The 27,135-nt window shown below is 38.9% G+C and overlaps 1 protein-coding gene across 10 annotated transcripts in view; it reads left to right on the top strand.

Moving 5' to 3' along the window:
* TMTC2 (transmembrane O-mannosyltransferase targeting cadherins 2) overlaps positions 1 to 27,135 on the top strand; it is a 1,049,079-nt gene that overhangs the window by 522,981 nt on the left and 498,963 nt on the right. For 5 of the 10 annotated variants that reach the window (XM_059936614.1, XM_059936611.1, XM_059936610.1 and 2 more), the window contains exon 13: positions 6,850 to 9,521. The exons of the other annotated variants lie outside the window; for them this stretch is intronic. In XM_059936614.1, coding sequence (XP_059792597.1) covers positions 6,850 to 7,029 — 180 coding nt within the window. In that variant the 3' untranslated portion in view covers positions 7,030 to 9,521. Of the gene's footprint in view, positions 1 to 6,849; positions 9,522 to 27,135 lie in introns of those variants that run through there. 10 annotated transcript variants of the gene reach the window in all.

Raw genomic sequence — 27,135 nt, forward strand, 5'->3', positions numbered from 1 at the left:
AGAGGCCCGCGCACCGCGATGAGGAGTGGCCCCCGCATGCCGCAACTAGAGAAAGCCCTCGTACAGAAAGGAAGACCCAACACAGCCAAAAATAAATAAATTAAAAAAAAAAAGAATATTGATGGCAACCTCCTTTTTTTTAAGATGAGAGGTTTTTTTTAAATTGAAGTGTAGTTGATTTACAATGTTGTGTTAATTTCTGCTGTACAGCAAAGTGATTCAGTTATACATATATATATACACACACACACATTCTTTTTTATATTATTTTTCCTTTATGGTTTATCACAGGATATTGAATATAGTTCCCTGTGCTAGACGGTAGGACCTTGTTGCTTATCCATTCTATATCTAATAGTTTGCATCTGCTAACCCCAACCTCCCAATTCATTCCTCCCCCATCCTCCTTCCCCTTAGCAACCACAAGTCTGTTCTTTATGTCTGTGAGTCTGTTTCTGTTTCGTAGGTAGGTTCATCTGTGTCATATTTTAGACTCCACATATAAGTGATATCATATGGTATTTGTCTTTCTCTTTCTGGCTCACTTCACCTAGTATAATAATCTCTAGTTGCATCCATGTTGCTGCAAATGGCATTATCTCATTCCTTTTTATGGCTGAGTAGCATTCCATTGTTTATATGTTCCACATCTTTTTTATCCATTCATCTGTCAATGGACATTTAGGTTGTTTCCATGTCTTGGCTATTATGAATAGTGCTGTTATGAACATAGGAGGGCGTGTAGCTTTTTGAATTATAGTGGCAGCCTCTTATAAATAGTCTGTAAGCCCATCCTTCAGAAAATGGGTAGTCATTCAACAGAATTTATGTGAAACAACAAAACCTTACATATATCAACAAGGATAAATCTGAAAAACAAAAAGATGAGCAGAAATTTCAAGTTCCAAGTGAGTGCTTGTCAGGATGGCATCCCATGATGGATAATGACATATGTATAAAATTAAAACTTATAAATGTATAAGATCATACATTTGCTATGGGTACACAAAAAATAAAAGTGTGAAACATACATGGGAATGATAAATACCAACTTCAGGATAGTGGCTTTCTTGGAAGGAAGGGGGGTTGTTTCACTGAAAGATATTTGGGGGCTTCAATTGTCTTTATAAAGTTTTATTTGTTAGGCAGGTACACAGTTTTTATTGTATTCTCTGAAATTCTTGTATGACTAAAATATTTACAATAAAGAAAAACCCTGCATATGGCTTTACTTGTGTGTTCATTCATTTAACCTGTCACCCATCAGTCTTTTCAGCTACCCATTCATTTATTATTCTTTTCTGTCAAAATAATTTTATTTAAACAATCTCAGAAGTTGATCACGGCTTAAACCAAGTTGGGAGAAAGGAGCATAATTATAACTGAAAGACAGATTTAAGGGAGATTTGAGGGTGAAGTTGCCAAGACTAAACAATTGGATGAATGTATATGTGTGCACGTGGGGGAATGTATTCATTCCCCAGGAATCAAGGGTAACATATTGAGGTTTCTAGCTTGGTATCAGCCCACTGCGCATGCCAGTGGGACCAAGGAGAAGGAGTGCTATTGGAACCGAAGGGAATAAGGTATCTAATTTTGTCTCAGTCCATGTCACACTTTTTTTCCATAAACCTGATAATCTTCAAAACTTTAATTCGGTAATTATTTATTAAATATTTGCCATGTACAAGGCACAGTAAATATAAAGAAATGCCTTAAATGTATGCATAAATACTCTTTTTCATGAATATGTTTCTTTAAAGTTTATACCATTCATTTTTAAGCATCATGGTACAGTTACTGCTCCAGTAAATTAAATTGGGTAAGCAATTTCAGCTGAATCCAGTTGAATGGCAGTAGGCAGCCTTCATTAAGTTATTGGGTAACTATTTGAAAAAGAGTGAGAATCCATTAAAAACTTCAGACTGTGCAAACTCATTTAAGTTCGCAAATTCAGAAGGGAAGTTAAAGGTGGTTATCTTGAAAACATCCCCCAAATGTGTAGTGTATTAACTGAATAACAGCTGGGTAAGGCTAACTTTAGACATTCTTTCTTAAAAGTTATTTAGTTCTTACAACAGTAAATGTACAACTATATGGATAATTTCAGCAACACTGAGTGAAAATTGATATATTTATAAAACTAGAACTATTGGTCTGTTATCTCTGTCTTCATCTTTTTCATAGCTTCTCTTGCCTGTTGATTTATTTTCAGAAAAGGGAAGTGGTCTCAGGGACTAATGGGATACAGAGAGGCCAGTTACTGTGTGGGTTTACAACTCCAGAACATTTCAACCAAGTCCTTCTTTTCCTTTTCCTAGGCCTCACCCATGTCCTCTGTTCAAAGTTCTATATTTTAGTCCTGTTCCCAGTAGAAACATGGATTCCCAATCTTAAATCCCCTTATGGTCTCACTATTCCTCCTCCATAGATATCTTTCCAAGACTATGTAATAGGCAAAGGCTAGGAAGATGATTTTGTGTTCCAATGCTGTGTGATCAGCTGGGTTCCTTGGGAGCATCAAGGGCATTAGATTAGAATAAGACCTTCATAATCTTACCTTTGCTCTACCCCACCCCAACATACATCTACATATATATTAATTTTAATTTTGCTTATTTCCTCCAATGTTAGAGAAGTAAGCCAAAGACCACAGTAAAGTAACAATAAAGGCATAATTCCCTAGAGACTTGGAAAAGACATCATTCATAGCCTCATTATGGCTGCTAGTCAGACCCTTTGATGTAAAGCATCTGTCCTCTTCAAGGAAACGAGAAAGGTCTGGTTTTCCTTTCTAGTCTGTGAAGTAGGAGGTGGTGTCATTTGCTGTGAGGAGCCACAAGCCCCATGTTACTGGGTTGCAAGCTGCTTGACTGCCTTTGTTAACATGCTGAAAATTTCATCGGCTGTCTTTAATAAAAGAGGATGTGTGTGAGGGAAGACATCAGCAGATGTGGTCGGGTTTCTGCTCCCCAGTCCATGAGTCATAGCTGGCAGAGAGCAGTGACACTACTATGTAATCAGACAGACAGCCAGTCAGTCACCTGGACTTCTTGCATTTCAGTTATATAGTGAGGTAGTCTTTAAATCTGTTTAGAAACCTTTACATGCTCCTCTTTGGTTATGAGAAGACTTTTCATTCCCTCTCCTCCTGTCTAACAATATTTAGTCATTTATGGCTTCTGTTAATAAAGTTTCATTTGAACATTTATTACCTTAAATAATTACATGGCCAAGAGAAGAATTCTACTTTATGGAAGGATAGACGTGTGATCTGATAGGCTTTTGTTCTGTAGGAACTTCATCTTCTTATAGGAAACTTCATCTCAAAAACCCTAAAAGGACGTAATCTAGAATCTGGAAATAACCTCTAGAACCATGCTTCTCCAATTTTAATAAGCATACAAAGCATTGGGAGATCTTGTTGAAATTCAGATTCTGGGTCAGTAGGTGGCAACTGAAATTCTGCATTTCTGTCAAGCTCCCAGGTGATGCCAATGCTACTCCTTGCAATTTTTGTAGCAAGGCTAGAAGACCTGAAGGCATTCAGTCCAGTGGGCATCCACTAAGCTACCCTAGTCATTGCTGTGGAGGAGAGACATGACAGGCTTAAAAGATAAAGAAGCCCTTGTCTTTGAAGAGAGAAAATAACCATATAAGAAGAAAGTCTTCTATATCTAGTTTTATTCATAAATGTTTAACAAACACATGAAATTTTTTATCAGAATAATGGTTGATACTATCAAAGCAGTTACCTAAGGCAGTGATACTCTTATGTCACATTTGAGCATACCAGTATGTAAATTTCATCAGTTTCTATTTATTCAAATAAGAAGCTATAGTGATGCTTTAAGCATTACATAATGTATGTCCATAGGCTTTTAAAATTTTTTTTAAAAACTTTTTTTTACTCTATTAAAATAGACATATCTAAACCAAAATGTTTCATCTGAATGTAGAACTCTATAGCTGCTTAAAAATATTGAATGATGTTCTTAAATATGCACATTTTTAGTTTATTTGGATTTTGACTCTTTAGGAGACACAGTTAATGAGTATATGTGAGCTTTCAGGAGATCGGTTATCCCACATTAACTTCATAATGTCAATTTTTGATTATTTTTGTTTAATGAGTAACACTAACATGGATAATGCAAAACTAGAATCATTCCAAACACCATTATAATTAGCATTCCGAACTCATTTTGATAACAGATATAACTTCCTAATTGTGTTTTCTTTGAATAATATTAACTTTTTTTAATCACTTGATAGCAGAAAGGTGACTTCAAAGTAGTCTAAGGACAGATGGACCCCAGGCTGCAATTTAGTAACAGTAGTAAAGCCTATTTATGTGGCTTGGTATGTACAAGTCACCACCTGGTTTCACAGCTGTCTTTTCCAGGTTTAACCTAAGAAAGGCTACAAACCTAGTATAGGCAGAGCCAGTTCACAAATCCTCAGCATCTGGACTCAGTGGTCATTCAGGTATATTGACAAGAAGATCCTACTTTGTGTGTTTGAGATGATGAGGAGACAGAAAAGAAGAGGGAAAAGACAGTAATTTTGCATCCTCATGTAATCTCATCAACAACCCTGTGAAGCAAGTACTGTTCTCATCCCGTTTTCAGAAGAAGCTGTGGTCTCAGTGCTTCCTAAGTGCACATGTCACTGGAGCAGAAATGGCATTGGAACCTAGGCAGTGTGATTCTGTAACCTCTGAGTGTTTTTAATAATCCCCTTGAGTTGCAATTATAGTTAGGTACAGACTCTGATAATAAAGTGGTTCAAGAAATAACCACTACCCCACAGAGCCATCTGGATTCTCTCAGCCCCATCACTGGGCCTTTTCTATTTCTGGTTAGTAGGGAATGGTCTCCAGCCGTGGTTCTCCCTCCCCATTTCCTCTCTTCCCACTCAGGATAGCAGGAAGTCTGAACATTTTATCTACTTAGCATCTCCAGTAAGTCCGGCTGTGAACACACTTCGCCTTCAATTTAGTAGCTGTTTATTGACAGTCATGCTAAGCTCTGGGAGTGGACATAATTCAGAAATGTGTCCCAGCATCAAGAAACTCAGTATTAACAATGGGTGGTATGATAACAAAGTTCTTTTAGGAAGACAGAGTAGGTGGTGTTATTTTAGGTTTCCAATGTGGAGCTAGTCACTGCTCATGTAATTTAGAGCTATGTTTATTTGGATTGGTGTTTAAAATTAGAAGTTGACCATCTGTATTTTTCTTGATAAGTATGGAGTCATCCTGACCAAAAGGTTTTCGAAGGTCAGGAATAGCTTATATTTGCAACATTATTTTTGGAAAAGAAAAAAGGATACAGAAGAGTCGGAAAATAATACCCAGCAGTTGAAGACTTAAGACAACCTTGGTATACATCCAAAGAGCCATGTTATGCAGCCATTGAAATAAAAATTATAAAGTACGTATAACAACATAAAAATCATAAACATGCATGTGCTAGACCTCAAGCAAAATGAGACAAGAAAAAGTGAACTTGACATTTGTAGAGTGTTTATTATGTGCATGTATCAATACTATGCTACATTTATTTTCTCATTTTATCTTTCTAACAACATGCAAAAAAGTTGATGTTTATTCAGTATTTCATAAATGAAAGAATTGGGACACAGATATGTTAGGGGACCTCACCAAGGTCACAGCCGGTGGTTGAGCAAGAACTCAAATCCTGATCTCTTCAAATCCAAATCTGATCATCTTTTCCCAGCTGATTTACTCTGAGCTATTCAACCCTCCCCCCAACATTGTTTTTGATTCAGAAATAATTGTATTTACAGTAAAGAGTGGAGTCATATGAATTCAGCTGAAAAAAATGCTTGCATTGTGAAAACACTAAACCGTAAAAATAATTGTGAATTATTTTAGGCTATATCATAGTTGCCAAGACAATTAATAGTTGACACCATCTGTAAAATGAAAACATAATCTTAGCATAAACAATTTTAGTTTTATCTGATGTTTGAAATATACATTTATGTAACTGCCAAGGTATCAGCTGCCCTTTGTTAGCCAGAAAGTTCCAGGGACAAGACAAGAACGGAGCAGCCCTTATTCGTAGATAACAAGCAAAGTGTTTTTTCCTTTGGGAAGGCCTTGTTGTTGTTAACTAATGTTTGAGAATTTGGGGATGGAAACCCTTGTATTAAACTAGTGCTACATACTGTATTGCTATATTGATTGTAAACATCGACCATTAGAAGTTTAAAAGCTGTTTGACTTAAAAATTAGAACTTTATCTCGTTAAACTACATGAGTTAAATTTGGAAAGCATTTTTAGTGATTGCATTTGAATTTTTTTCAGAGTTTTCACCCTGAAAACATAAGTAAAATTTTACAATATATTTTACTTATTTATATATGTTTGCAGAAATGGCCTAGAATATTGCTAAGGAGAGAAAGCAAAGAATGGGTAGACATAGATTTGTCAACTTTTCCCACTTAATTTTTTATTTCTTGGCATTGAATTGAAAAAAAGTTCAATTCTTTCCATCTAAAATTGTATCCCGTTTAACTTTTTTCTCAAGAAAGTACATTGGACTAGATTACTAGCTCTCCATAGGTAACCTATACTTTCTCATTAAAGAAAAAGCTATTTCCCTAACTGCCTGCCCTCTTTAAAGCACAAAGTACACAGCAGCTGTTTGAAAACCTTTTTTTCCCTTCCTGTTTTATCTGTATAAATTGCTACATTGCTTCCATAAAATGCCTCCAGACATAAGGGGATCATTTGCATAAATGGATGAAGATTTTTGTCTTCCATGAAGGAAAGCTTGCCATGGCCTCTTAATCGTTTTCCTTCCTCTCTCTGGTTCCAGTATCCGGCTGCTCTGATGAACTTGGGAGCCATCCTGCACCTCAATGGACGACTCCAGAAGGCCGAGGCCAACTACCTGCGGGCGCTGCAGCTCAAGCCGGATGACATCATCACGCAGTCCAATCTCCGCAAGCTCTGGAACATCATGGAAAAGCAAGGCTTGAAGACGTCCAAGACTTGACACAGGAGGGCCGTACCTCATCCTCCTCCATATTTGAAAGCCGGCTTCATTAACGAACAGAAATTCCCAGCAGTGCTATGACAAGAGCTAGTTTGGACTTCAAGACCCGGGGGCAGAGGTCACTCAGGTCACTGCCACTTCTGGAAGTATCCACTTTGCTGTGGGCACAGCCGTTAACACCAAAAAGAGAAACATTGGAAACCTCCTGCAGGATGTAATTGTTACCCATAGAACTGTAAACCAGAGCACTTAAAACAGGATCTTTTGGCATTCTTAAAGGGGGGAGGGGAGTCTGAGTTTCAAATTTTGTTCAATTTTGAAAGCTAATTTAGAAATTATACTGTTCCTTAAACACTGTGAGAGGAAGTCAGAATTTCTGTTCAGCCACGGTAAACTATTACGGTCAAGTGTTCACACGCAGTGATTCAAGTGTCGTGTGAATCCTGGTGAGCTGGCCGGTTGTCCTGACGCTGCTGTCTTCCCTCTTTGGGACAGCCTGCTTATCAATGTCTAAAACTTAGAAAACTTTTTTTTTTTTTTAATACTGTGTCAGGATCTGTCAGAGTCTACATTTGTTTCCTTACTAGTGCACATAACGTTTTATGATTTAGATGTCACCGTCATTTGGGCATCCTTTGCTTTTCATGTTCTGAAAAGGGTATACAGAACAGAGCAAACCATGTTTCTCACTGGTGTTGTAGGAGGGACTGGGGAGGCCTTATGCGTTCCAGGCAGGCATTTTTTACTTTGACGTCACCGACGTTTTCCCAAAACTGCCTAGGAGGATTCATTGTATTAATTCTTAGGCTTTTGAAATTGCCTTTTAAAATGGCTTTTCCTGGTTAACGCTCATGCTAAGGCAGTAAATCAAAAGGAAGCTTAACAAATGGTCTAGTTCCAATAACTAACCAGCAGCTATTAGACAAAAGGGAAGATGCTTTGTGCCTTCCAGATGTTGCTGGGTTAAAAATCAAGTCTGCGCGAGGGTGTACAATGATGGTTGCCAACGATTTTATATTTTGGAAAGAGTTGGTATGAAATGCTAATCACTTTCTAATAGGTACCTAAACAGCAGTGCTGATAAGTTGTTGAGGAATTATTTTTAATCATACTTTGTTCTTCCCAAAAGACATAAAAAATGACTTATTTTAAGCTGCAGTAGACTATAGCATTAGCCCACGTGTTTCTAGGTCTCCTGCCAAGTGCTTTTCACAGTTGAAAACTATTTTTCACTAGCAAATTTGGCATTTTATTTCATTACCTATTAGTAACCACTTCAGTGATAATTTCACAAGTAAAAGACTATAAGGGAAGTAGAGAGAAACATTTACTGAACATTTTTTGACTTGCAGTCAAACTTTGCTACTAAAAATTAACTTTGTAAAAACAACAATCCACTCTCAACTTCTTCCTAGAGAAAGTAGCTATACAATACCCAACATATTTATTTATTTATTATTCTACCATAGCGAAATAACAAAATTTGATTCATTAAACCAGTTCTTTGCAACTTAAAATTAGCTTTTTTTCTTGTCCTTTCACATTCCGTGTATATATGGTCAGCGTCCCCATTTAAGGGAAGCTGGACATGCAAATAGATCATATTATGTTTTCTTCGTATTTTATATGTTTTGCTGCATATCTGAATAAGGTGGGATAAATAATTAAAGTAGTGTTCCTATGGCATTAGTGTTTTGGTGAGAAGGGCAACATAGTGAGAGAGATTTGTTGATGGCATTAAAAGAAGGCCCTCCTAATATGTATATTATTTGGTAAACATTTCATTGAAGGGCCAAAAGTTAAATTATAATTAAATCACTGTGTTTTCAGAATGATATTTAATGTTTAACAACAACAAACACGTGGTCAAACCAAAAGCATGAGTTGAAGTATATTTTTCATCTTCTAGTGCATTGGCAATTGCAAAAAAAAAAAAAATTAATAAAGGAAAAAAGGAATTTAATATAAGGATATAGAGGTGAATTCAGTGTCTAACATTTTTATTTATTTAAATAGTTATTGACCTATGATGACTTCCTCGTCTTAACATTTTGTGTCTTTTTATTGTTATTGTTCTTCTTTTCACACACTTGGTTCTTGGTAGGTTCGCTGATGGCACAGCAGAGGTACTTCATGTTGACCCAATTCCCAAGTAGCATTAATAATTGGGCCTGTGTCATAAAATGCATGGATCATTAACAACTAAATGTCCCTGACACCTTTCACTACAGGGCTGGGCTTAGTAACTGACCACCTTGGGGGGAGGGTTAAGGGGGTCTATAGAACATGGTCAAAAAATGTCTCCGCTCAGGGATTTATGGTGGATTATTGCAGACAGTGCTAAAAATATAGAGCACAAGTTTACTAAATTAAAATTTTATTTTTTGAGAAACTGTTATTTGTATAAATTATCAAGATTTGTAGGCTTTCCTTTTGTAGAAATAATTGTTTTATGTGCCAGAGAATTTCGATTTTGTTTTCAACAATAAAGCATTGATAACAAATACGTTTATAAGCCTTTTTTTTTTTCAATTTATTTATTTATGGCTGTGTTGGGTCTTCGTTTCTGTGCGAGGACTTTCTAGTTGTGGCAAGCGGGGGCCACTCTTCATCGCGGTGCGCGGGCCTCTCACTATCGCGGCCTCTCTTGTTGCGGAGCACAGGCTCCAGACGCGCAGGCTCAGTAATTGTGGCTCATGGGCCCAGTTGCTCCGCGGCATGTGGGATCTTCCCAGACCAGGGCTCGAACCCGTGTTCCCTGCATTGGCAGGCAGATTCTCAACCACTGCGCCACCAGGGAAGCCCTATAAGCCTTTTTAAAATCATCTACAGCAACAACACTTATACTGTCTTGGATTTTAACAGACCGATGAGAAAGCTGGAAATCTCCAGAAACTTTTCCCAAACACCATTTTAGATATTAACTTTGTAGATTCCTTTAGGTTTTTTTTAATGACCTCATCAAGTTGTCTCACATATTTGGAACTTTCTCATTTGATCCACGATTTACTTGCTAAACAAAAGCTCTTCACTCCACTCTTTGGAAGTAGACAATGAACTAACACAATAACATCAGAGAGCAGTTGTAAGAAGTTGGGGGAATGTTTTGGAAAATTTAGGAGAAAAACTTCACAGAAATTTCAAGTGAACAAGAAGCTTCAAATTCCTGCAGTACCCCAGGGGGCAAAATACATCTCAAATCTCTATGGAATAACAACAAGAGGTCAATATGTGGTGAAGTGGCAGAGGGAATGAAAGCCAATTCAAAGTCTTCTCTGATTGCATTCTGCAGGAAGACCACCCAAAATCACACAGGAAGAAGGTTAAAATCCTGGTACGCACCTTTCTCTACTACAAAACTAAGTATAACAGAGTTACCCTGGTTGCATTGCCATTTCAGCTTGTGGCAGTTCCAATGCTTAAGCCAAGTTTTCTAGCAATACCCCTTCATTAAACTGAGTTGAGTGTTAAATAGTAGGAAGCAAATTCTATGGTATTGGAAATAATATTTAAATTAAGTGAAAAATCATATTCCAAAGGTACATAGAAATGAATTGGAATGATTGCAATTCTTAAATTATCCACAGAAACCCAGTTTTTCCCTTGTAAGAGAATAACCAAGCCTTAGATGCATTTCCTTTCTTTGTACTGGAAATGTATACTATGTGAAAACTGTCATCACTTTCATGTGTGAAAACATCAAATGAAAAGTCATTGCATCCCCAAATCTCAACTTTTTAGAAAGTGATTTTCAAAAATATCATGTTGATCATGAGCAAATAGTAGATGTAATTTTCATTTATGGTCAATTTTATGTTTTTCTACTCCACAGTGTGCCAGACTAGAAAAACAATGTGAAAAAAGAAAGACATGGCCCCTGCCTTCACTGGTTTCAGAGCGTAGTGCCTCAATCCAAGTTAAAACTCTACCCTGATTTTAGAATAGAATCAATTATGCAATTATTTCATATACTAAGACGACTTAATATCTAACATTTCTGTAGCCTGTTGTATAACTGCCACTAACTAGTTTTGGGAACTTGGTTAAATCACTTACCTTGGGGGCCTTATACTCCTCAGGTGGAAAGTAAATGGCTTTAGTTACATGCTCACTGAAGTCTTGTTTGGCTCTCACAGTCTAAATTGTTCAGATGTTTTTCATGCCTTACCTGTCTTAGTCTGTTTGGACAGCTATAACAAAACACCACAAGCTGGGTAGTTTATAAATAACAGAAATTTGTTTCTTACAGTTCTGAAGGCTGGAAGTCTAAGATTAGGGTGCCAGCATAGTCGGGTGAGGGCCCTCTTCCGGGTAGCAGATTTCCTGTGCCCCCTCACATGATGGAAGGGGTGAGAGTTCTCTGGAGCCTCTTTTATAAGGGCATTAGTTCCATTCATGAGGGCTCTGCCCTCATGACCTAATCACCTCCTAATACCATCACCTATGGGCGTTACGTATTCAACATATGAGTTTTGGTGGAATGTAAATATCCAGACCATAGCAACCTCCTTTCATCTTCATGATCAATCTGTAGTAAGAGAGGCAGAGAATGTGATTTGTGGAAGATGGAATAGCTAGAGAAATACCAAAGGGGGCGGGGAAACCACCTCCGGACTCAGGTTCACTGCCTGAGTGCTCTCATGACACAGGACATGTGAGCATAGGGCAGCATGGGGACAGGCTTGCTGCTTGCTAGCTTTGGGACATGGACAGGTTATTTCATACCTCTGAGCCCTGGTTTCCTTAACTGTAAAGCTGGAACATAACCTCACACATCCACACGGTGTTTGGCATAAAATAAAATCCTTATAGCTAAATTTTATCCTATAATCAAGGAATTAGGCAATATATAATTTTGTTATTATATAAAAGTTTTAACAGGATAATCGAATTCTCTGTCAGTTTTTACCTTGTCTATTGTATTTTATGTTCTACTCAACAACAACTCAAGCTTTCCTTATAACTGACTCCTGAATGTGCTGTACCCATGTCTCTCAGCAGAATAGAGTTGTGCTTTCCTCCAGGATCAGAACTAGAGAATCGGGGTCTTCTAAATATGGCCATTTTTACCAGAACGGTGTTTGAAGTAGGGAATTTGGCCCTGCTTGGGATATTAACACTTTTCTATAGTTCACCAATAAAATGAAACTATGTCATCTTTTCTGAACACAGAAAATCTGTTGATATCAGCAACCCTTATTATAACTACTACAAATTAATGATTATTATTGATTATACATTAGCCACATGTACCTACCTCTCTCTCCTACCTCCTTTGGATTTGACAGGAATATCCCTCATTCAAGACAAAGCTATCAGCCATTCTCAAGTCAGATGGAGAGAATAGAGTTCTATATTTCAGTAATAGCTCAAGACTCCTAGAAGCACTTTTTCTAATAATTTTCTATCATGTATCTTTCTTTTCCATCCCAGAAGACTCAAAATAACTCCTCTGAGAACTTTCTCTTGGCAACATCATTGAGCAGCTAGAGACTATAATGAAAGTTTAAAAAACATATTGAGAGAGAAATCAAGCAAAGTAATTTCTTTCCAAAAATACTAAAAATGTCATAAAAGAATTAAAATGCCTTTTGTTTTTTCAGCTGGACACTCCTCTAGTATTGTGTAAAAGATCATTTGTTACCAGAGAATCAGAATTGGTGTGGGAGGAGAGGGGTGAGTTTGTGTGTGAGGAATAGAAACAAGTGATTACCTTTGATTTTTTTTTAATTAATTAATTTATTTTATTTATTTATTTTTGGCTGCGTTGGGTCTTCGTTGCAGCGTGCAGGCTTTCTCTAGTTGTGGACAGCGGGGGTTACTCTTCGTTGTGGTGCACGTGCTTCTCATTGCAGTGGTTTCTCTTGTTGCAGAGCACAGGCTCTACGCACACGGGCTTCAGTAGTTGTGGCGCACGGGCTCTAGAGCGCAGGCTCAGTAGTTGTGGCGCACGGGCTTAGTTGCTCCACAGCATGTGGGATCTTCCCAGACTAGGAATCGAACCCCTGTCCCCTGCATTGGCAGGCAGATTCTTAACCACTGTGCCACCAGGGAAGTCCCTACCTTTGATTTTAATATAGGCCCTTTTCTAATCTCATTTAGCAAGTAATGGCCATATTGACTCTGGCGATAATTAGCTTTTTAATTCTGCCGACATAAATTTATTAAATTACATAAAGCCAATTAATAATCTCAATATGTTTTCATTTTTAGTTCTTTTTGTGTTATTTTTAAAATATTGTTATGCTTAATGTCTGGATATTTTATGTTTCCTTTGCAATAGACTATTATTCTGTAAATGTTCCTTTGCCTATACTTTGTGATGATGGCTGTTTGGGAAATTTCACTGGAATTATGATATTTTAAAGTATCTTTTTAGAAATCTGTCCTATACCACCAAGTATTTAGCTGTTACTACGTAGTATTCTATTAGATTTCAATTGAATAATTTTGCATTAAATGATATAGAAGGGTACATCAATATTGTTTTATTATATCCTATTGGGTCTATTCTCCCAATTCCCTACTGATGATATTAATAAAATGTGATTATACTGGCAAAGCATATCTCTCTATAATGTGAGTCAAGGAACTTTATCAGTTAATTTTTTGTCACTTCTGTTTATAGAACTAATTTTTGCTTGGACTTGTATTCATTCCAAAATTTTGCTCTGTGAATGATGCTAAAGATAAGTTAGTTTGCTACTATTTCTCAAGTGGCCACAAAGTGATATTCATGGAAATCATAACAGCAACCTGAACCCACATGCCACAGAGCAACTAAGCCCACGCGCCACAACTACCGAGCCTGTGCTCTAGAGCTCGTGAGCCACAACTACTGAGCCCTCATGCCACAGCTACTGAAGCCCACGCACCTAGAGCCCATGCTCCGCAACAAGAGAAGCCACCGCAATGAGAAGCCCACCCACTGCAATGAAGAGTAGCCCCCGCTTGCCACAACTAGAGAAAGCCTGCACGCAGCAACAAAGACCCAACGCAGGCAAAAATAAATAAACAAATAAAACAAATTTTTTTAAAAATTCTAATATTCTCTCCTGCTCACTAGCAGGAGAGAATATTAGGTTTGACCTCTGCACTTTGAAATGAAGAAGCTTTAGTTTATAGCAGTCAAATGACATAGCTTAGCTTACACATTCACAGGGATCAAACATAGCAGGTAAAGTGTCTAGTCCTAGCTACAGGTTACATCCTACATGGCTCAATGCCAGCCATCTAGAGTTTGTGAAACATCTCTTCTTTGGAGGAGAGGGTAGACACAAAGCTCACCAGCAAAGATTTGCTCATGGATTCTTTATGGATTGCATACATGGAAGATATTACTAACTGAAACTCCTAATCACTAAACTCAGTGTGGGTCCCTGATTTAAGACATGAACTCTTCATTTTAGGATAAATTTATGAACCATGCCTAACAAAACACAGCTGGTCTAAGTAAAAGTGGTACAGAGAAGCATTAGGGTCGATGAAACCATTTCTAAAGATCCATTCCTGTCATCTGATGACACTGCTTGGTTATTTCTTCTGACCTGGCCATGATGGATCAGTGATCCAAAGTTCATTAGCGATTTCAACAGGCACAATGTGCAAGATTTCAGTAGACATAACCAAATTGGATGTGATCCTTCATGATGAAATTGACTAGGGTTTTTTTTTTTTTAATTTATTTATTTTATTTATTTTTATTTTTGGCTGTGTTGGGTCTTTCTTGCTGCACGCTGGCTTTTCTCTAGTTGTGGCGAGCAGGGGCTACTCTTCGTTGTGGTGCACGGGCTTCTCATTGGGTGGCTTGTTGCAGAGCACGGGCTCTAGGCGTGCGGGCTTCAGTAGTTGTGGCACTCGGGCTCCGTAATTGTGGCTCGCAGGCTCAGTAGTTGTGGCGCACGGGCTTAGTTGCTCCACGGCATGTGGGATCTTCCCAGACCAGGGCTCGAACCCGTGTCCCCTGCATTGGCAGGAGGATTCTTAACCACTGCACCACCAGGGAAGCCCCTGGCTAGCGTTTTATCCTTTATTTTACTTGAGGCTCTTCTATTTGGAGTGCACTAGCTAGATGAAAGCTTTTTATAGGCCAGAGAATAATTGTAAAATATGAATAACATGCCATTTCCCTGTTGCAGTGTAACAACAGTAAATACATTTGCTACAAGTTTTTATGATCATTGACTAATCTGTGTGATTCCCTTTCACCAAACTTGTCCACCTTCTCTCTGTTATACACACACACGTGCTTGCACACACGTCCATGTACACACACACACACACAGTCTCACTCTAACTCACTCACTATTTGGCTGGAAAGTCTACAACTAAACTTGAGTTCAAACGTAAGTGTCTGTTCATTTGATCCTCCAGGAGAGGAAGTCATGAGGATTGAGACATACTTTGAAATGTTTTGATTAGCAGAGGAAATACAGTGAGATCAAAGCTTTTGTCCTTCAGTGAGCGATTTAAATCCAGACAAGCAAGCGTCCAAAGGAGATGAGGGCAGGCACTTCTTAAGCTACTGTTGTAAACACCTTGGCATATCTCTTCACACTCTCCTCTGTGCCTGTCAACAACCAAGCTGAATCACTCCTTTATCTAGGGCACTTTCCTGTCCTCATTCTGGAAAAGAAATACCACTCAGATCATGAGAAGACATGGCAAATGTAGATTTGTTGCTCTCCATTTTCAGGATAAGAGAAATTGCCAAAATGACCTTTAAATATCTTAGTTTTAAACGTATTTCATCTTGGAGACATTAACCAAATGATTAAGCAATACGAATTCTCTAATACAGGAAGCAACACACTCAGTAATTCTAAGCACTGCTGAAAATGAGGTGACCACTGGAGCACCCCAATTATATCACCTTTCTCCATTGGCTTTAGCTCCCTGGGTGATGTTATATGCCATACATGGCATTCAACTTGCTCCTTGGAATTGCAGGGCAGTGGGGTCCTTCCCATAGATATAAATCTGAATGAAGAGAGTTAATTATTTCATTTTTTCACTCTCAAGTTTGTGTTCCTGTTGTAATTATCTTTTTTGCATGCAGAGCGTTTTGCAGTTTTCAAAAGGCTTCATATCATTTTTATACTTAGCTCTTGAAAACAATTTAACAAAGTAGACAAGAGAATCATAATTACCCTCAAATCCAAACTCCAGATGAGGATTCAGAAGCTTAGAATGGCCATACGACTCATTCAAGATCACGTTCAGTACAAAAGCAGGTCTTTCTCCTAATTTTATGACTTTAGTCTAAATCCTGGGCAGGCATTGATGGGTATGGACGCAATCAATACACCATTATTCCCTTAGTCTCTGAGGATCAGATGTGATTGAGGAGTGTTTCCGTCTGAAAGACTTTCACTGAAAACTAGAGACCAATTCCACCTGCATCCCTACATGGTGAGAGGGTAGAAAGAGGAGGAGAGGATCATTCAATTGTACAATGAGAATACATGGGTCACAAAAATAATTTAGCTTTTTTCCAGTCACTTTTTTCTCTTTCTTTACTTGTCAGTAGTGGGGGGTTGGCATGAATTGCTTCTAATTAAAGTGTACCAATTGCAGCTTTCTCCTGCAATTCAGGTGTCAGCTGAGCTCAGCCGATGTTTGGCCTCCCCATCTTCTATGGGATGTTTGGTGCAGTTCCCTAGTTCTTGTGAATACCTGCCTCTCACATCCTGAGGCTCTGAGCCTCGGCTTCCACTCTTCTCTCTTGGCTTTTTCTTCTTACTGCTCTGCCATTCAGAGCAGACTCTTTTCTGATTTCCACTAAAACCATTTGCATTTGTGTATGTAGCCAGCTTTAAAGGTTTTGGTGGCACAGTGGTTTTAATCAAATAACTTAAAATTGAATATGAACGAACATCCTTGTTTTCTGTATTTCTCTAGCCTCTCCCGGCAAGTGGGATTTCTCACTGGTTACGTCTCTCCTCGGGTTTCACTCCCCTCTCAGGGGGTCCTCTCTCCTGTGCTCATCCTAATCTCAAAACTCCCGTTACCTGCTTATGCAAAGGCCTCCAGACCTGTCCTCCTATAAGGAAAGCTGATTATCCAGGTGTTTTTCGTAAAACAGAGTTTGAAAACTGGCAGCCTATAGGCTGAATTTAGCCTCCACACATGTTTTTTAAAGTGTGAACAAATATTTAGGAATCTAGAGTTTAAAAAAAAACAAAAATAAAAACAAATTTGGGTTTCTGGTTTTCCTTGAAATACAAAATATCTGGCAACTGGGACCACATCTCTGTGGGCTGTTCCATTCAGATAGGACTTTACTCGTAGGTGGGTCACGGTCCACACCCCACCCCACCCCACCCCTCCCCCACCCCACCCCCCGGCTTCTGCTCAGCCTCTAGAGGCATTTGAGTTCAAAACTCCTGCTCTAATCAAAGTCAGTTCCTCCCTTACCAGGTGACTCTGACATCTGCTGTTAATATATTTTTTTCTCCACTACATGGTCTTATAAAAGTGTACTCGAAATGGGAGAAGGGGTTGGTGGTGGTGTGATGAATTGGGAGATTGGGACTGACATATATACACTAATATGTATAAAATAGATAACTAATAAGAACCTGCTGTATAACAAATAAGTAAATAAATAAAATTTTTTTAAAAGTGTACTCGGAATGTTCAAAGATGATGGTTTACCTAGAATTTTTTAAATATTTGAAAATTTCTTTAGAACTAGGTTCTATCACACCATTTTTAAAAAACTGAGTTGTTTCCACTTTTTGGATATTATGATTAGTGCTGCTACGAACATTTATGTACAAGCTTTCATGTGAACACGTGTTTTCAATTCTTTTGGATAGATACATAGGAGTAAAACTGTAGGGTCATAGGACCATTCTACATTTAGTTGTTTTTTTTTTTTTTAAACATCTTTATTGGAGTATAATTGCTTTACAATGGTGTGTTAGTTTCTGCTTTGTAACAAAGTGAATCAGTTATACATATACATATGTTCCCATATCTCTTCCCTCTTGCATCTCCCTCCCTCCCACCACCCCTCTAGGTGGTCACAAAGCATCGAGCTGATCTCCCTGTGCTATGCGGCTGCTTCCCACTAGCTATCTATTTTACATTTGGTAGTGTATATGTCCATGCCACTCTCTCACTTTGTCACAGCTTACCCTTCCCCCTCCCCATATCCTCAAGTCCATTCTCTAGTAGGTCTGTGTCTTTATTCCCGTCTTGCCACTAGGTTCTTCATGACCTTTTTTTTTTTTTCCCTTAGATTCCATATATATGTGTTAGCACACTGTATTTGTTTTTCTCTTTCTGACTTACTTCACTCTGTATGACAGACTCTAACTCCATCCACCTCATTACAAATACCTCCATTTCATTTCTTTTTATGGCTGAATAATATTCCATTGTATATATGTGCCACATCCTCTTTATCCATTCATCCGATGATGGACACTTAGGTTGCTTCCATGTCCTGGCTATTGTAAATAGAGCTGCAATGAACATTTTGGTACATGACTCTTTTTGAATTATGGTTTTCTCAAGGTATATGCCCAGTAGTGGGATTGCTGGGTTGTATGGTAGTTCTATTTTTAGTTTTTTAAGGAACCTCCATACTGTTCTCCATAGTGGCTGTATCAATTTACATTCCCACCAACAGTGCAAGAGTGTTCCCTTTTCTCCACACCCTCTCCAGCATTTATTGTTTGTAGATTTTTTGATGATGGCCATTCTGACCGGTGTAAGATGATATCTCATTGTAGTTTTGATTTGCATTTCTCTAATGATTAATGATGTTGAGCATTCTTTCATGTATCTGTTGGCAATCTGTATATCTTCTTTGGAGAAATGTCTATTTAGGTCTTCTGCCCATTTTTGGATTGGTACATTTAGTTTTTTGAGCAACTGCCAAACTGTCTTCCACAGTGGCTGCCCCACTTTACACTCCCATCAGCAATATATGAGAGTCTAACGTCTCCATGTCCTCATCAATGCTTGATATGTTCTTGTTTTTTCATTATAACATCCTACTGGGTGGGAAGTGATATCTCATTGTGGTATTTATTTGCATTTCCCTGATGGCTAACATCATACCATTTAAAAAAATTTTTAATTTTAGTAACAATGAAGTTTGCAAACGAATTGAGGAAATAATTGACAATATTTTGGAAACTTTTTCTCTTTTCTCTCAATTCGCTTTAATGTTATTAACTAATTCAGATAATGCCTGGCTTATAAAACTTAACTCTTTGTTGGTGTTTGACTAATGGAATGTTGCAATTCATCATGCCAGAAAAGGACCCCTCCTAATGTACCATATTGCCTCAGAACAGAGTTATTTTTCATATCCCTTATCTTGCAACCTTATCTATTCAGCTACAGTTATTCAACTAGTTTTAAACGCCTCCTACTGCAGAATTTAATTTTGATGGATGGAGACCCAGTCTCAAACCTACAAAGAGTGTTATGCTGAGGGAATCAAAAAAATGAGACAGATGTTTAAGGACAGTCATATTCTGTTTCACCTTTTAACTTTAACTGGAGATAATAAATGAACACCAACAAAAAAGTCCATATGCAAGAATTTTGCTCTTGAATTTGGCATATTCATTGGGGTTTTTTCGGTTAATATCAAGCGGTAACTTTTGAATCCATAAATACATGATATATCGAATTTGTAAGTTGATTAAAGTTAGTTTACTTCATCACTTTCTATGCAGAACTCTCTGCCAAACCCTATTAAAAGTTTCATCAGTTTAGGAATTTCTTATCTGAAGGGTCTGTTTGCCCTCTGTCTCTCCATAATTGTCTTCAATAGAGTGAACATGATTAATGGGCTGTTTCATTTTTCAGGATAAAGCTTTTTCCTTTTCCCAGCAATGCTAGCAAATTACTTGATTAATATCAAAAAGCTCTCATTCACACATAACCTTTGAATAAACAAGTTGTGATACTTTTGGCAACATGTGAAGAGGTATTCCTGTAAGTAGGCTATAAAGGAAATTGCCTTTGTAATTAAATATATAAAGAGGGAGCCTATTTTTTGCTTGTTACAAATCTTTTCTTTTTTCTTCTCTCTTATAAGTGGAGAATGTATAATGAGGTTGGGCAAAAGCAGAACGCAGGATATCTTTCTCTATGCTAGGTTTCCATTTGTATTTCCCTCACCACTGGAAGCCAGGAAGAAAACTGTGAAACATTTATGAAACTTAAATAGAGTTTCTAGTTCATAAATTTTAGGGCTCTTTAGCTTTCCGTTAAAGTGCAGCAACAGGAAGTAATCAATCCCTTGTTGACTGAAAGATAGATACCCGCCCCCCCCCCACCAAAAAAAATTTCCTGATATTAATTCTTTAAAAATCAGAGTCTGGATAACAGCTGTTTTCATGGAGCAGAGAAAAGGCCTTTATGAATAAGAAAGAATTTTAAATGAAAATGGAGGAAAGTGAAAGGAACTAAAATATGTCCTCATCATACAGTAAGTACTTTATATACATCCTATTTCATATAGAAAATTAAAGCTACCCTTTATTGCTGCATTGTTAGTTCCCTATCCAGTAGTCATTTCTCTAATAGTTCAACTATGAGAACACCAACTTTGTCATAGATTTTTGCCCAGATCCGGTTGATGGGTTATCATTGGTCCAAGCCAGAGGTCAGCAAACTATGGTCTCCTGGGCCAAATCAGGCCCGCCATCTGTTTTTATATAGCCTGTGAGCTCAGATTGTTTTGTACATTTTCGAATGGTTTAAAAAAATCAAAAGAATAATATTTCATCATATGTGAGAGTTATGTCAAATTTCCGTGTCCATAAATAAAGTGTTACTGGAATACAGTAGCACTCAGTCATTTATAGATTGTCTATGGTGGCTAGAATGGCAGGATTGAGTGATTACAGCAGAGACTGTATGGGCTACGAAGCCTAAAATATTTACTATCTGGCCTGTTACAGAAAAAGTTTACCAACCCCTCGTCTAAGCGAATTGTGATAGTACTGTCTCTGGCTTTTCCAGGCTCCAGTCCAGCTGGCAGTGCCCACGTGACAATGAAATGCAAGCAGAGGTCTGCTAGGCAGAATTCTGGAAAGGCTTTGCTTTCTTCATAAAAGGCTGGCATATTAACTGCCCCTTCAGGTCTTGAATAGGAAAGTGAAATCTGAAGGTGAGAGCAGCCGTCTTGCAACCATGGGGTGATGAATATAAAAGCCAAAGCTAGCACCTTAGAGGAAAGGAAAAGACCTGAGTTCCTGATAAAATTGTTAAGCAGCTGAATCAAGGCCAATACCTGCTTATTGCCAGACTTCCTGTTATGTGAGAAAAATCACCCCCATCTGTAAGGCAGTCTTCACTGGGCATTTAGTCACTAGCAGGCAAATGCCTTTCTGACTGACGTGCCCTCTTTCTTTCCTTTAGGCCTAGAACCTATTTGGTCTCAGTTGTATAAGAAGAGTTGTGGGGGCCAGGAGACCCTTCCTGGCATCCGTTCAATAGGCAGGAAGTAGGTAGCCATCTAATCTTTCCACCGGTAAGGTCGCACCTGAATTTGCTCATCCTAACAAACCAGTGTCCTCAGCAGCATTATCTTGATATTTGGGGAAATGGTTATGAGAACAGTCTACTTCCCTTAGTACAAGTAGCTCACAGCAGAAGGTCGTTTACATTGCTGCTGGTGGTGGCCCCCCTCCCCCTCCCTCCCAGTTAGATAGATGTTCCACCCTCTGTCCTCCCATAAGGTTCAGGTTAGAATGTTATTCCACTCATGACACCATATTCTGTGTATTATGTCAGTTTATGTACTCAGCTCCAAGTGCCTCAAGGGCAACATCATGTCTTATTCGCTCTGTCACCCTAGCCTCTAGCACAGTGCCTCATACATTATAGGTGATGAAGGGGTGAATGGAAGGCAAGTGGGCAGTACTGTTGCCAGATAAAAGAATGCAATGTGGAATAAAACAAATATATTCTTTAATTTATCAGATATTTATTGAGTCTCTATTATATGCCTTTTTCTGGGTGATGGGAATGGATAAATTGATGAATAAAACCAGCATCATTAGAAAAGCTTAACATTTACTGAGTACTTACTAAACGCCAGATACTGTTCTAAGCACTTTATAAGTGTTGGTTTATTTAATTGTAACAAAAATCCTGGTGAAAAACCTGAGGCACAGAAAGGTTAAGTAACTTGCCTCCAATCACACAGTTAAAAGTGATTGAGTTAGGACTGGGATTCATGTCCAATAGGTCTAGTTTCAGGATACTACTTACTTACTTACTACTATACTTTCAAGCTACCTTTCTGATGTATTAGGTGCGGAGAATATAGTGTGAAGACTACTGCCCTCCATTATGGAATTCCAAAGCAAAATAATATAAGCTACAGTTTGCATGATAGAGATCTAGGTCCAGCCTGCTGGGTTTCAAGTCCTGGCTGCAGCATGAATTTGGCTGGCCAAAATGTTCGTTCAGGTTTGTCTGTAAGATGGTACAGAGAAACCCGAACGAACATTTTGGCCAACCCGATATTTGAGTATGTTAATTAATCCCTCTGTGCCTCGGTTTCCTTATTTGTAAATTCGAATCATAATGATATCTAACTCACAGGTTTGTTGTAGGGATTGCATGAATTAATACATATAAAGTACTAAAAACAGTGCCTGACATTTTTTTAGGTGTAAAACAACGGTTGGATGTCATTACTGTTGCTGTAGTGGGTAGTTTGGTAATTACTACATTGTAATAATACTAACAATAGCTATTGCTATTGTAATACACTCAGGGGACATGTAGTCAGACCATAAATGATCTCACAAATAATTTTATATAAAGTGACAAGTAGTGATTAAATGTTGAACAGGTATATTAGAGTTCTCCCAAGAAACAGAACTAGAATGAACAGGATATATTGGCTCATGAGGAGAATTGGCTCACAAGATTGTGGAAGCTGAGAAGTCCCAAGATCTTCTGGAGACTTAGGGGAGCTGATAATACCATCAGCTGGAACAATACCATTCCAGTCCAAGTCCGAGTTCAAGTCCAAGAACCAGGAGTGTGGAAGGTATAAGTTCCAGTCTGAGTCTGGGTCCAAAGGCAGCAGAATAGTTATGTCCCAGCTTGAAGACAGTCAGGCAGAGAAAGCAAATTCTCCCTTACTCAACCTTTTGTTCTATTCAGACACTCAGTGGATTGGATGAAGTTCACCCATGGGAGGGCACTGTGTTTTACTCAGTCTATAATTCAAATGTTAATCTCATGCAGAAACACCCTCAGAGACACATCCAGGGTAATGTTTGTCCAAATGTCTGAACACCCCGTAGCCCAGTCAAGCTGACATGTAAAATTAGCCATCACAAGTTGTACACACACACACACACACACACACACACACACAAATATCCATACCAAAATAAGGAGGAAATACTCATGACAGTACAGTCCATGTTTCTGTAACTGGTTACATGGTTGTAGCTGATATTTATGCCTATCTTCTTCTACTACCGATTCTGTATTTTCTTTGCCTTCAGCAAGTACCTCAGCTGGTCGTGATTCTTTACCTGGTGGAGTGACCCAAACCTTCACTCCTGAAGCTTCTGAGCCATTAGTAGTGCTGCCTGGATTAGGTTGTTGACGTTTTCCATTGATCTTAATCACAGAGCATGGTAATAGTAAGAGACGCCCTACAGGGTCTCCTGTATTTTAGACATGCTCTTCCTTACCTCCATTATGGAATAATAGTCCAATTTCCCTTGATAGTCAGGGTCAATCACCCCAGCCAACACCATAATTCCCTTCTTTGCCTGTTGATTCAGAGGCATGAGGAGTATAAAGTGGCCAGGTGGCAGTCTTAACTTCCAGTTCAATGGAATTATTGTGTCTCCTGGTAAAAACATTCTTCTCTCTGGATAAGACGTCTAGGCTGGTAGGGCATAAGGTCAAGAGAACAGGAACCAAAAATTTTGCCAGTGGGTCACTAGGAGTAACGATGAGTAGTGAATTTCCCATTTTTACCCTTTGATTCCTGGGCTCATGAATCCTGGCTATTGGAGAGACAGCACCATATATTGGATGCTGATTCTGAGCATATACAGCCTTCTGGAGAACCTAGCTGCAGTCCTGCAAGGTATTGCCATCTAGCTGTCACTGTAACTCAGTCTTCAAAAGGCCATTCCACCAGTTATCAAACCAGCTGATTCAGGATGACCAGTGAATTACATGAGCATGGGCCCATTGCCAATCTTCACTTGCTGTGAATTGAGTTCCTTGATAAGAAGCAATGTAAAACATGACAGTAGATAAGGCATTCTATAAGTCCACGGATGGTGGTTTTGCAGAAGCATTTCAGGGACAGTAAATCCATATCCAAAGTAAGTGTGTATTCCAATAAGAAAAAAATGCTGCCCTTATTATGATGCAAGCCATCCAATATGGTCAACCTGCTACAGGTAGCTGGCTGATCACCCTGAGGAATGGTGCCATATGGGGGACTCAGTGTTGGTCTTTTGCGGCTGGCAGATTGGGCACTCAGCAAGGCCACAGCCAGATTGGCTTTGGTGAGTGGAAGTCCATGTTGCTTACACCATGCATGACTTTTATCCTTGCCATCATGGCCACTTTGTTCATGAGCCCATTAGGTGATGACAGGGGTGGCTGGGGAAAGAGGGTGACTGGTACCCACAGAATAGGTCATTTTTTTCCACTTAATTATCAAAGTGTTCCTTTGCTAAGTCACCTTTTGGTGAGCATTCACATGGGACACAAATATCTTCACATTTTTGCCCACTCAGAGAGGTCTATCCAAATATTTGTCATCAATTTTCCCCAAATTTCCTTGTCATCAGTTTTCCAATCATATTCCTTCCTGACCATCTAGCCAAACCATTGGCCATAGTCCATGAATTGGTATATAACTGCATGTCTGGCTAATTATCTTTCCAAGCCAAGTGAACATCCGGGTACACTGCCTGAAGCCCTGCCCTCAGCGAGGATTTCCCTTCACCACTGTCCTTCAGGGATGTCCCAGCGAGGAACTGTGATCCTGCAGCGTCCACTTCTAGGAGGTTCCTGCGTATTGTGCAGAACCATCTGTAAACCAGGATTCTCTCCCTCTGTCAACTGACTATAGGGAACTCCCCGTGAGGCCATAGATACAGGCTGAGAGAGGAAAGGTGGTGTAGCAGGAGTGGGCACCATGAGCATTTGGGAGGTAAGATAGGTGGCACAATACACTTCTACTTCTTTTCCCCTTGAATTGAAGATGATCCCTGGTGCTGTGTGATCAAGTGGTTAGCTATGTCTATTACACCCACATCAAAGTTACTGCTCATATAAAGACTTTCATTTTACTTTATGGCCACATTCTTTACCAACCTCCTGGATTTTTAAAAATTGTGCTTTGCATTGTGTTAACGTTTACTATGCTGAGGAGACCATATAATGTTGGAAAGACATGGATAAATTCATCACTGCCTTGGGGAAATATGTCTGATGAACAGGGACGAACAGTCTTGGCTTGAACACATTTCCATTGAGCAGAGAGCAGGATTTTGAGAACTGGGGGCTAGGCCAGGAGAGGAATGGATCCTGAAGGAGAAAGGAGAAGAAGGCTCTAGTAGTATGCTTCAGCCAAGGCCTGGGAAAGCTGGGACGACCCAAGCCCGGAGAGTCAGACTTACTCAGCCATCAAGTCCAAGCACTGGAGGTAGAAATGAAAGCCAGCGTAAAGAGCCCTAAATCAGAACCTGGATCCAACCAAGCGGTGGGTGAAAAGGCCTGAGCAAATCAAGGTTGTTCACACAATTGCTGTAAAAATTCCCAAAGTGTTCCTGGTTACTTCTTGTGGACCTCAGCCTGGCTCTACTTCTCCAGGACATGCAGTGCACCATGATGCTTTAACATATAGAGGAGAGTGAAGTATAGGGCAGAGAGGAGAAGAAGCATCATTTATATTCAAAACATCACATTTTTTAGAGCCCTAAACTATTTCATTTGCTCATGTTTTTTTTTTTTTTTTTTTTTTTTTTTGGCTGTGTTGGGTCTTCTTTTCTGTGCGAGGGCTTTCTCTAATTGCGGCAAACGGGGGCCACTCTTCATCGCGGTGCGCGGGCCTCTCACTATCGCAGCCTCTCTTGTTGCGGAGCACAGGCTCCAGACGCGCGGGCTCAGTAGTTGTGGCTCACGGGCCTAGTTGCTCCGCAGCATGTGGGATCTTCCCAGACCGGGGCTCGAACCCGTGTCCCCTGCATTGGCAGGCAGATTCTCAACCACTGCGCCACCAGGGAAGCCCTGCTCATGCATTTTTCACTTCTCTATAGGGCTATTTATACTTCATTCATTCATTCCTTACCTATCCCTCAAGTTATGGAGAAGATTTAAAAGGCCCTATGTAATGAAAAGAAATAATACAATGGAATTAGAAGTGGAGAATTATGAAAAAGAAAACATGAACACAAATGGAAAACTGAGACAAAGTAGAAAGACAGGGAACCATGTTTGTGTTTAATTCCTCAATATAGATGAAAACCCTCAAGAAAAATATTATGGAAGCCCATCTCATAATATCTTAATGGTGATAAGGTCAAAATGCAGACTAAATTGGGTTTTCAAGAGCCGAGATGTCTCATCCCAGCTCCATCACCCCCTTCCAATCAATGATGAGCCCTCGGTTTCAGTTTCCTCTCACATAAAAAAATAATCATTGCTTAGTGAAAAGAGCCAAGGTTAAGAATCAGCAGTGTCTAGATCTTTCTCTGCCACCTGACCTTGGAAAATTTATTAAACCTTTCAGATCCTCAACTTTTTCATCTGTTAAATGGAAATCATGTGGAATTTAGACAATATGTGATGCATTTAGTAGAACACGCCATGACATTTGCAAATGTTCTATCACGGTAGCTGTTTAAAAATAGGGTATCGAAGCAAGTGATCTTGAAGGTCTCATATAGTTTCAAATTCAGATTCTTTGAATTAACTCTTTATCATATGAAATTTTAATAACCATTACTCTTTTATCAGTGTTTGCTAGAAACACTTATCTGTGAATCACATAACCGATTATATTCTTGGCATAACCACTAGGGAACTCAAGAAAAATAAATGCAAACTGACAGCAAAACTGACTATAAACGTTTG

This window comes from Balaenoptera ricei, chromosome 10 (assembly GCF_028023285.1).
Source record: "Balaenoptera ricei isolate mBalRic1 chromosome 10, mBalRic1.hap2, whole genome shotgun sequence".
In the NCBI taxonomy this organism is placed as follows: domain Eukaryota; kingdom Metazoa; phylum Chordata; class Mammalia; order Artiodactyla; family Balaenopteridae; genus Balaenoptera; species Balaenoptera ricei.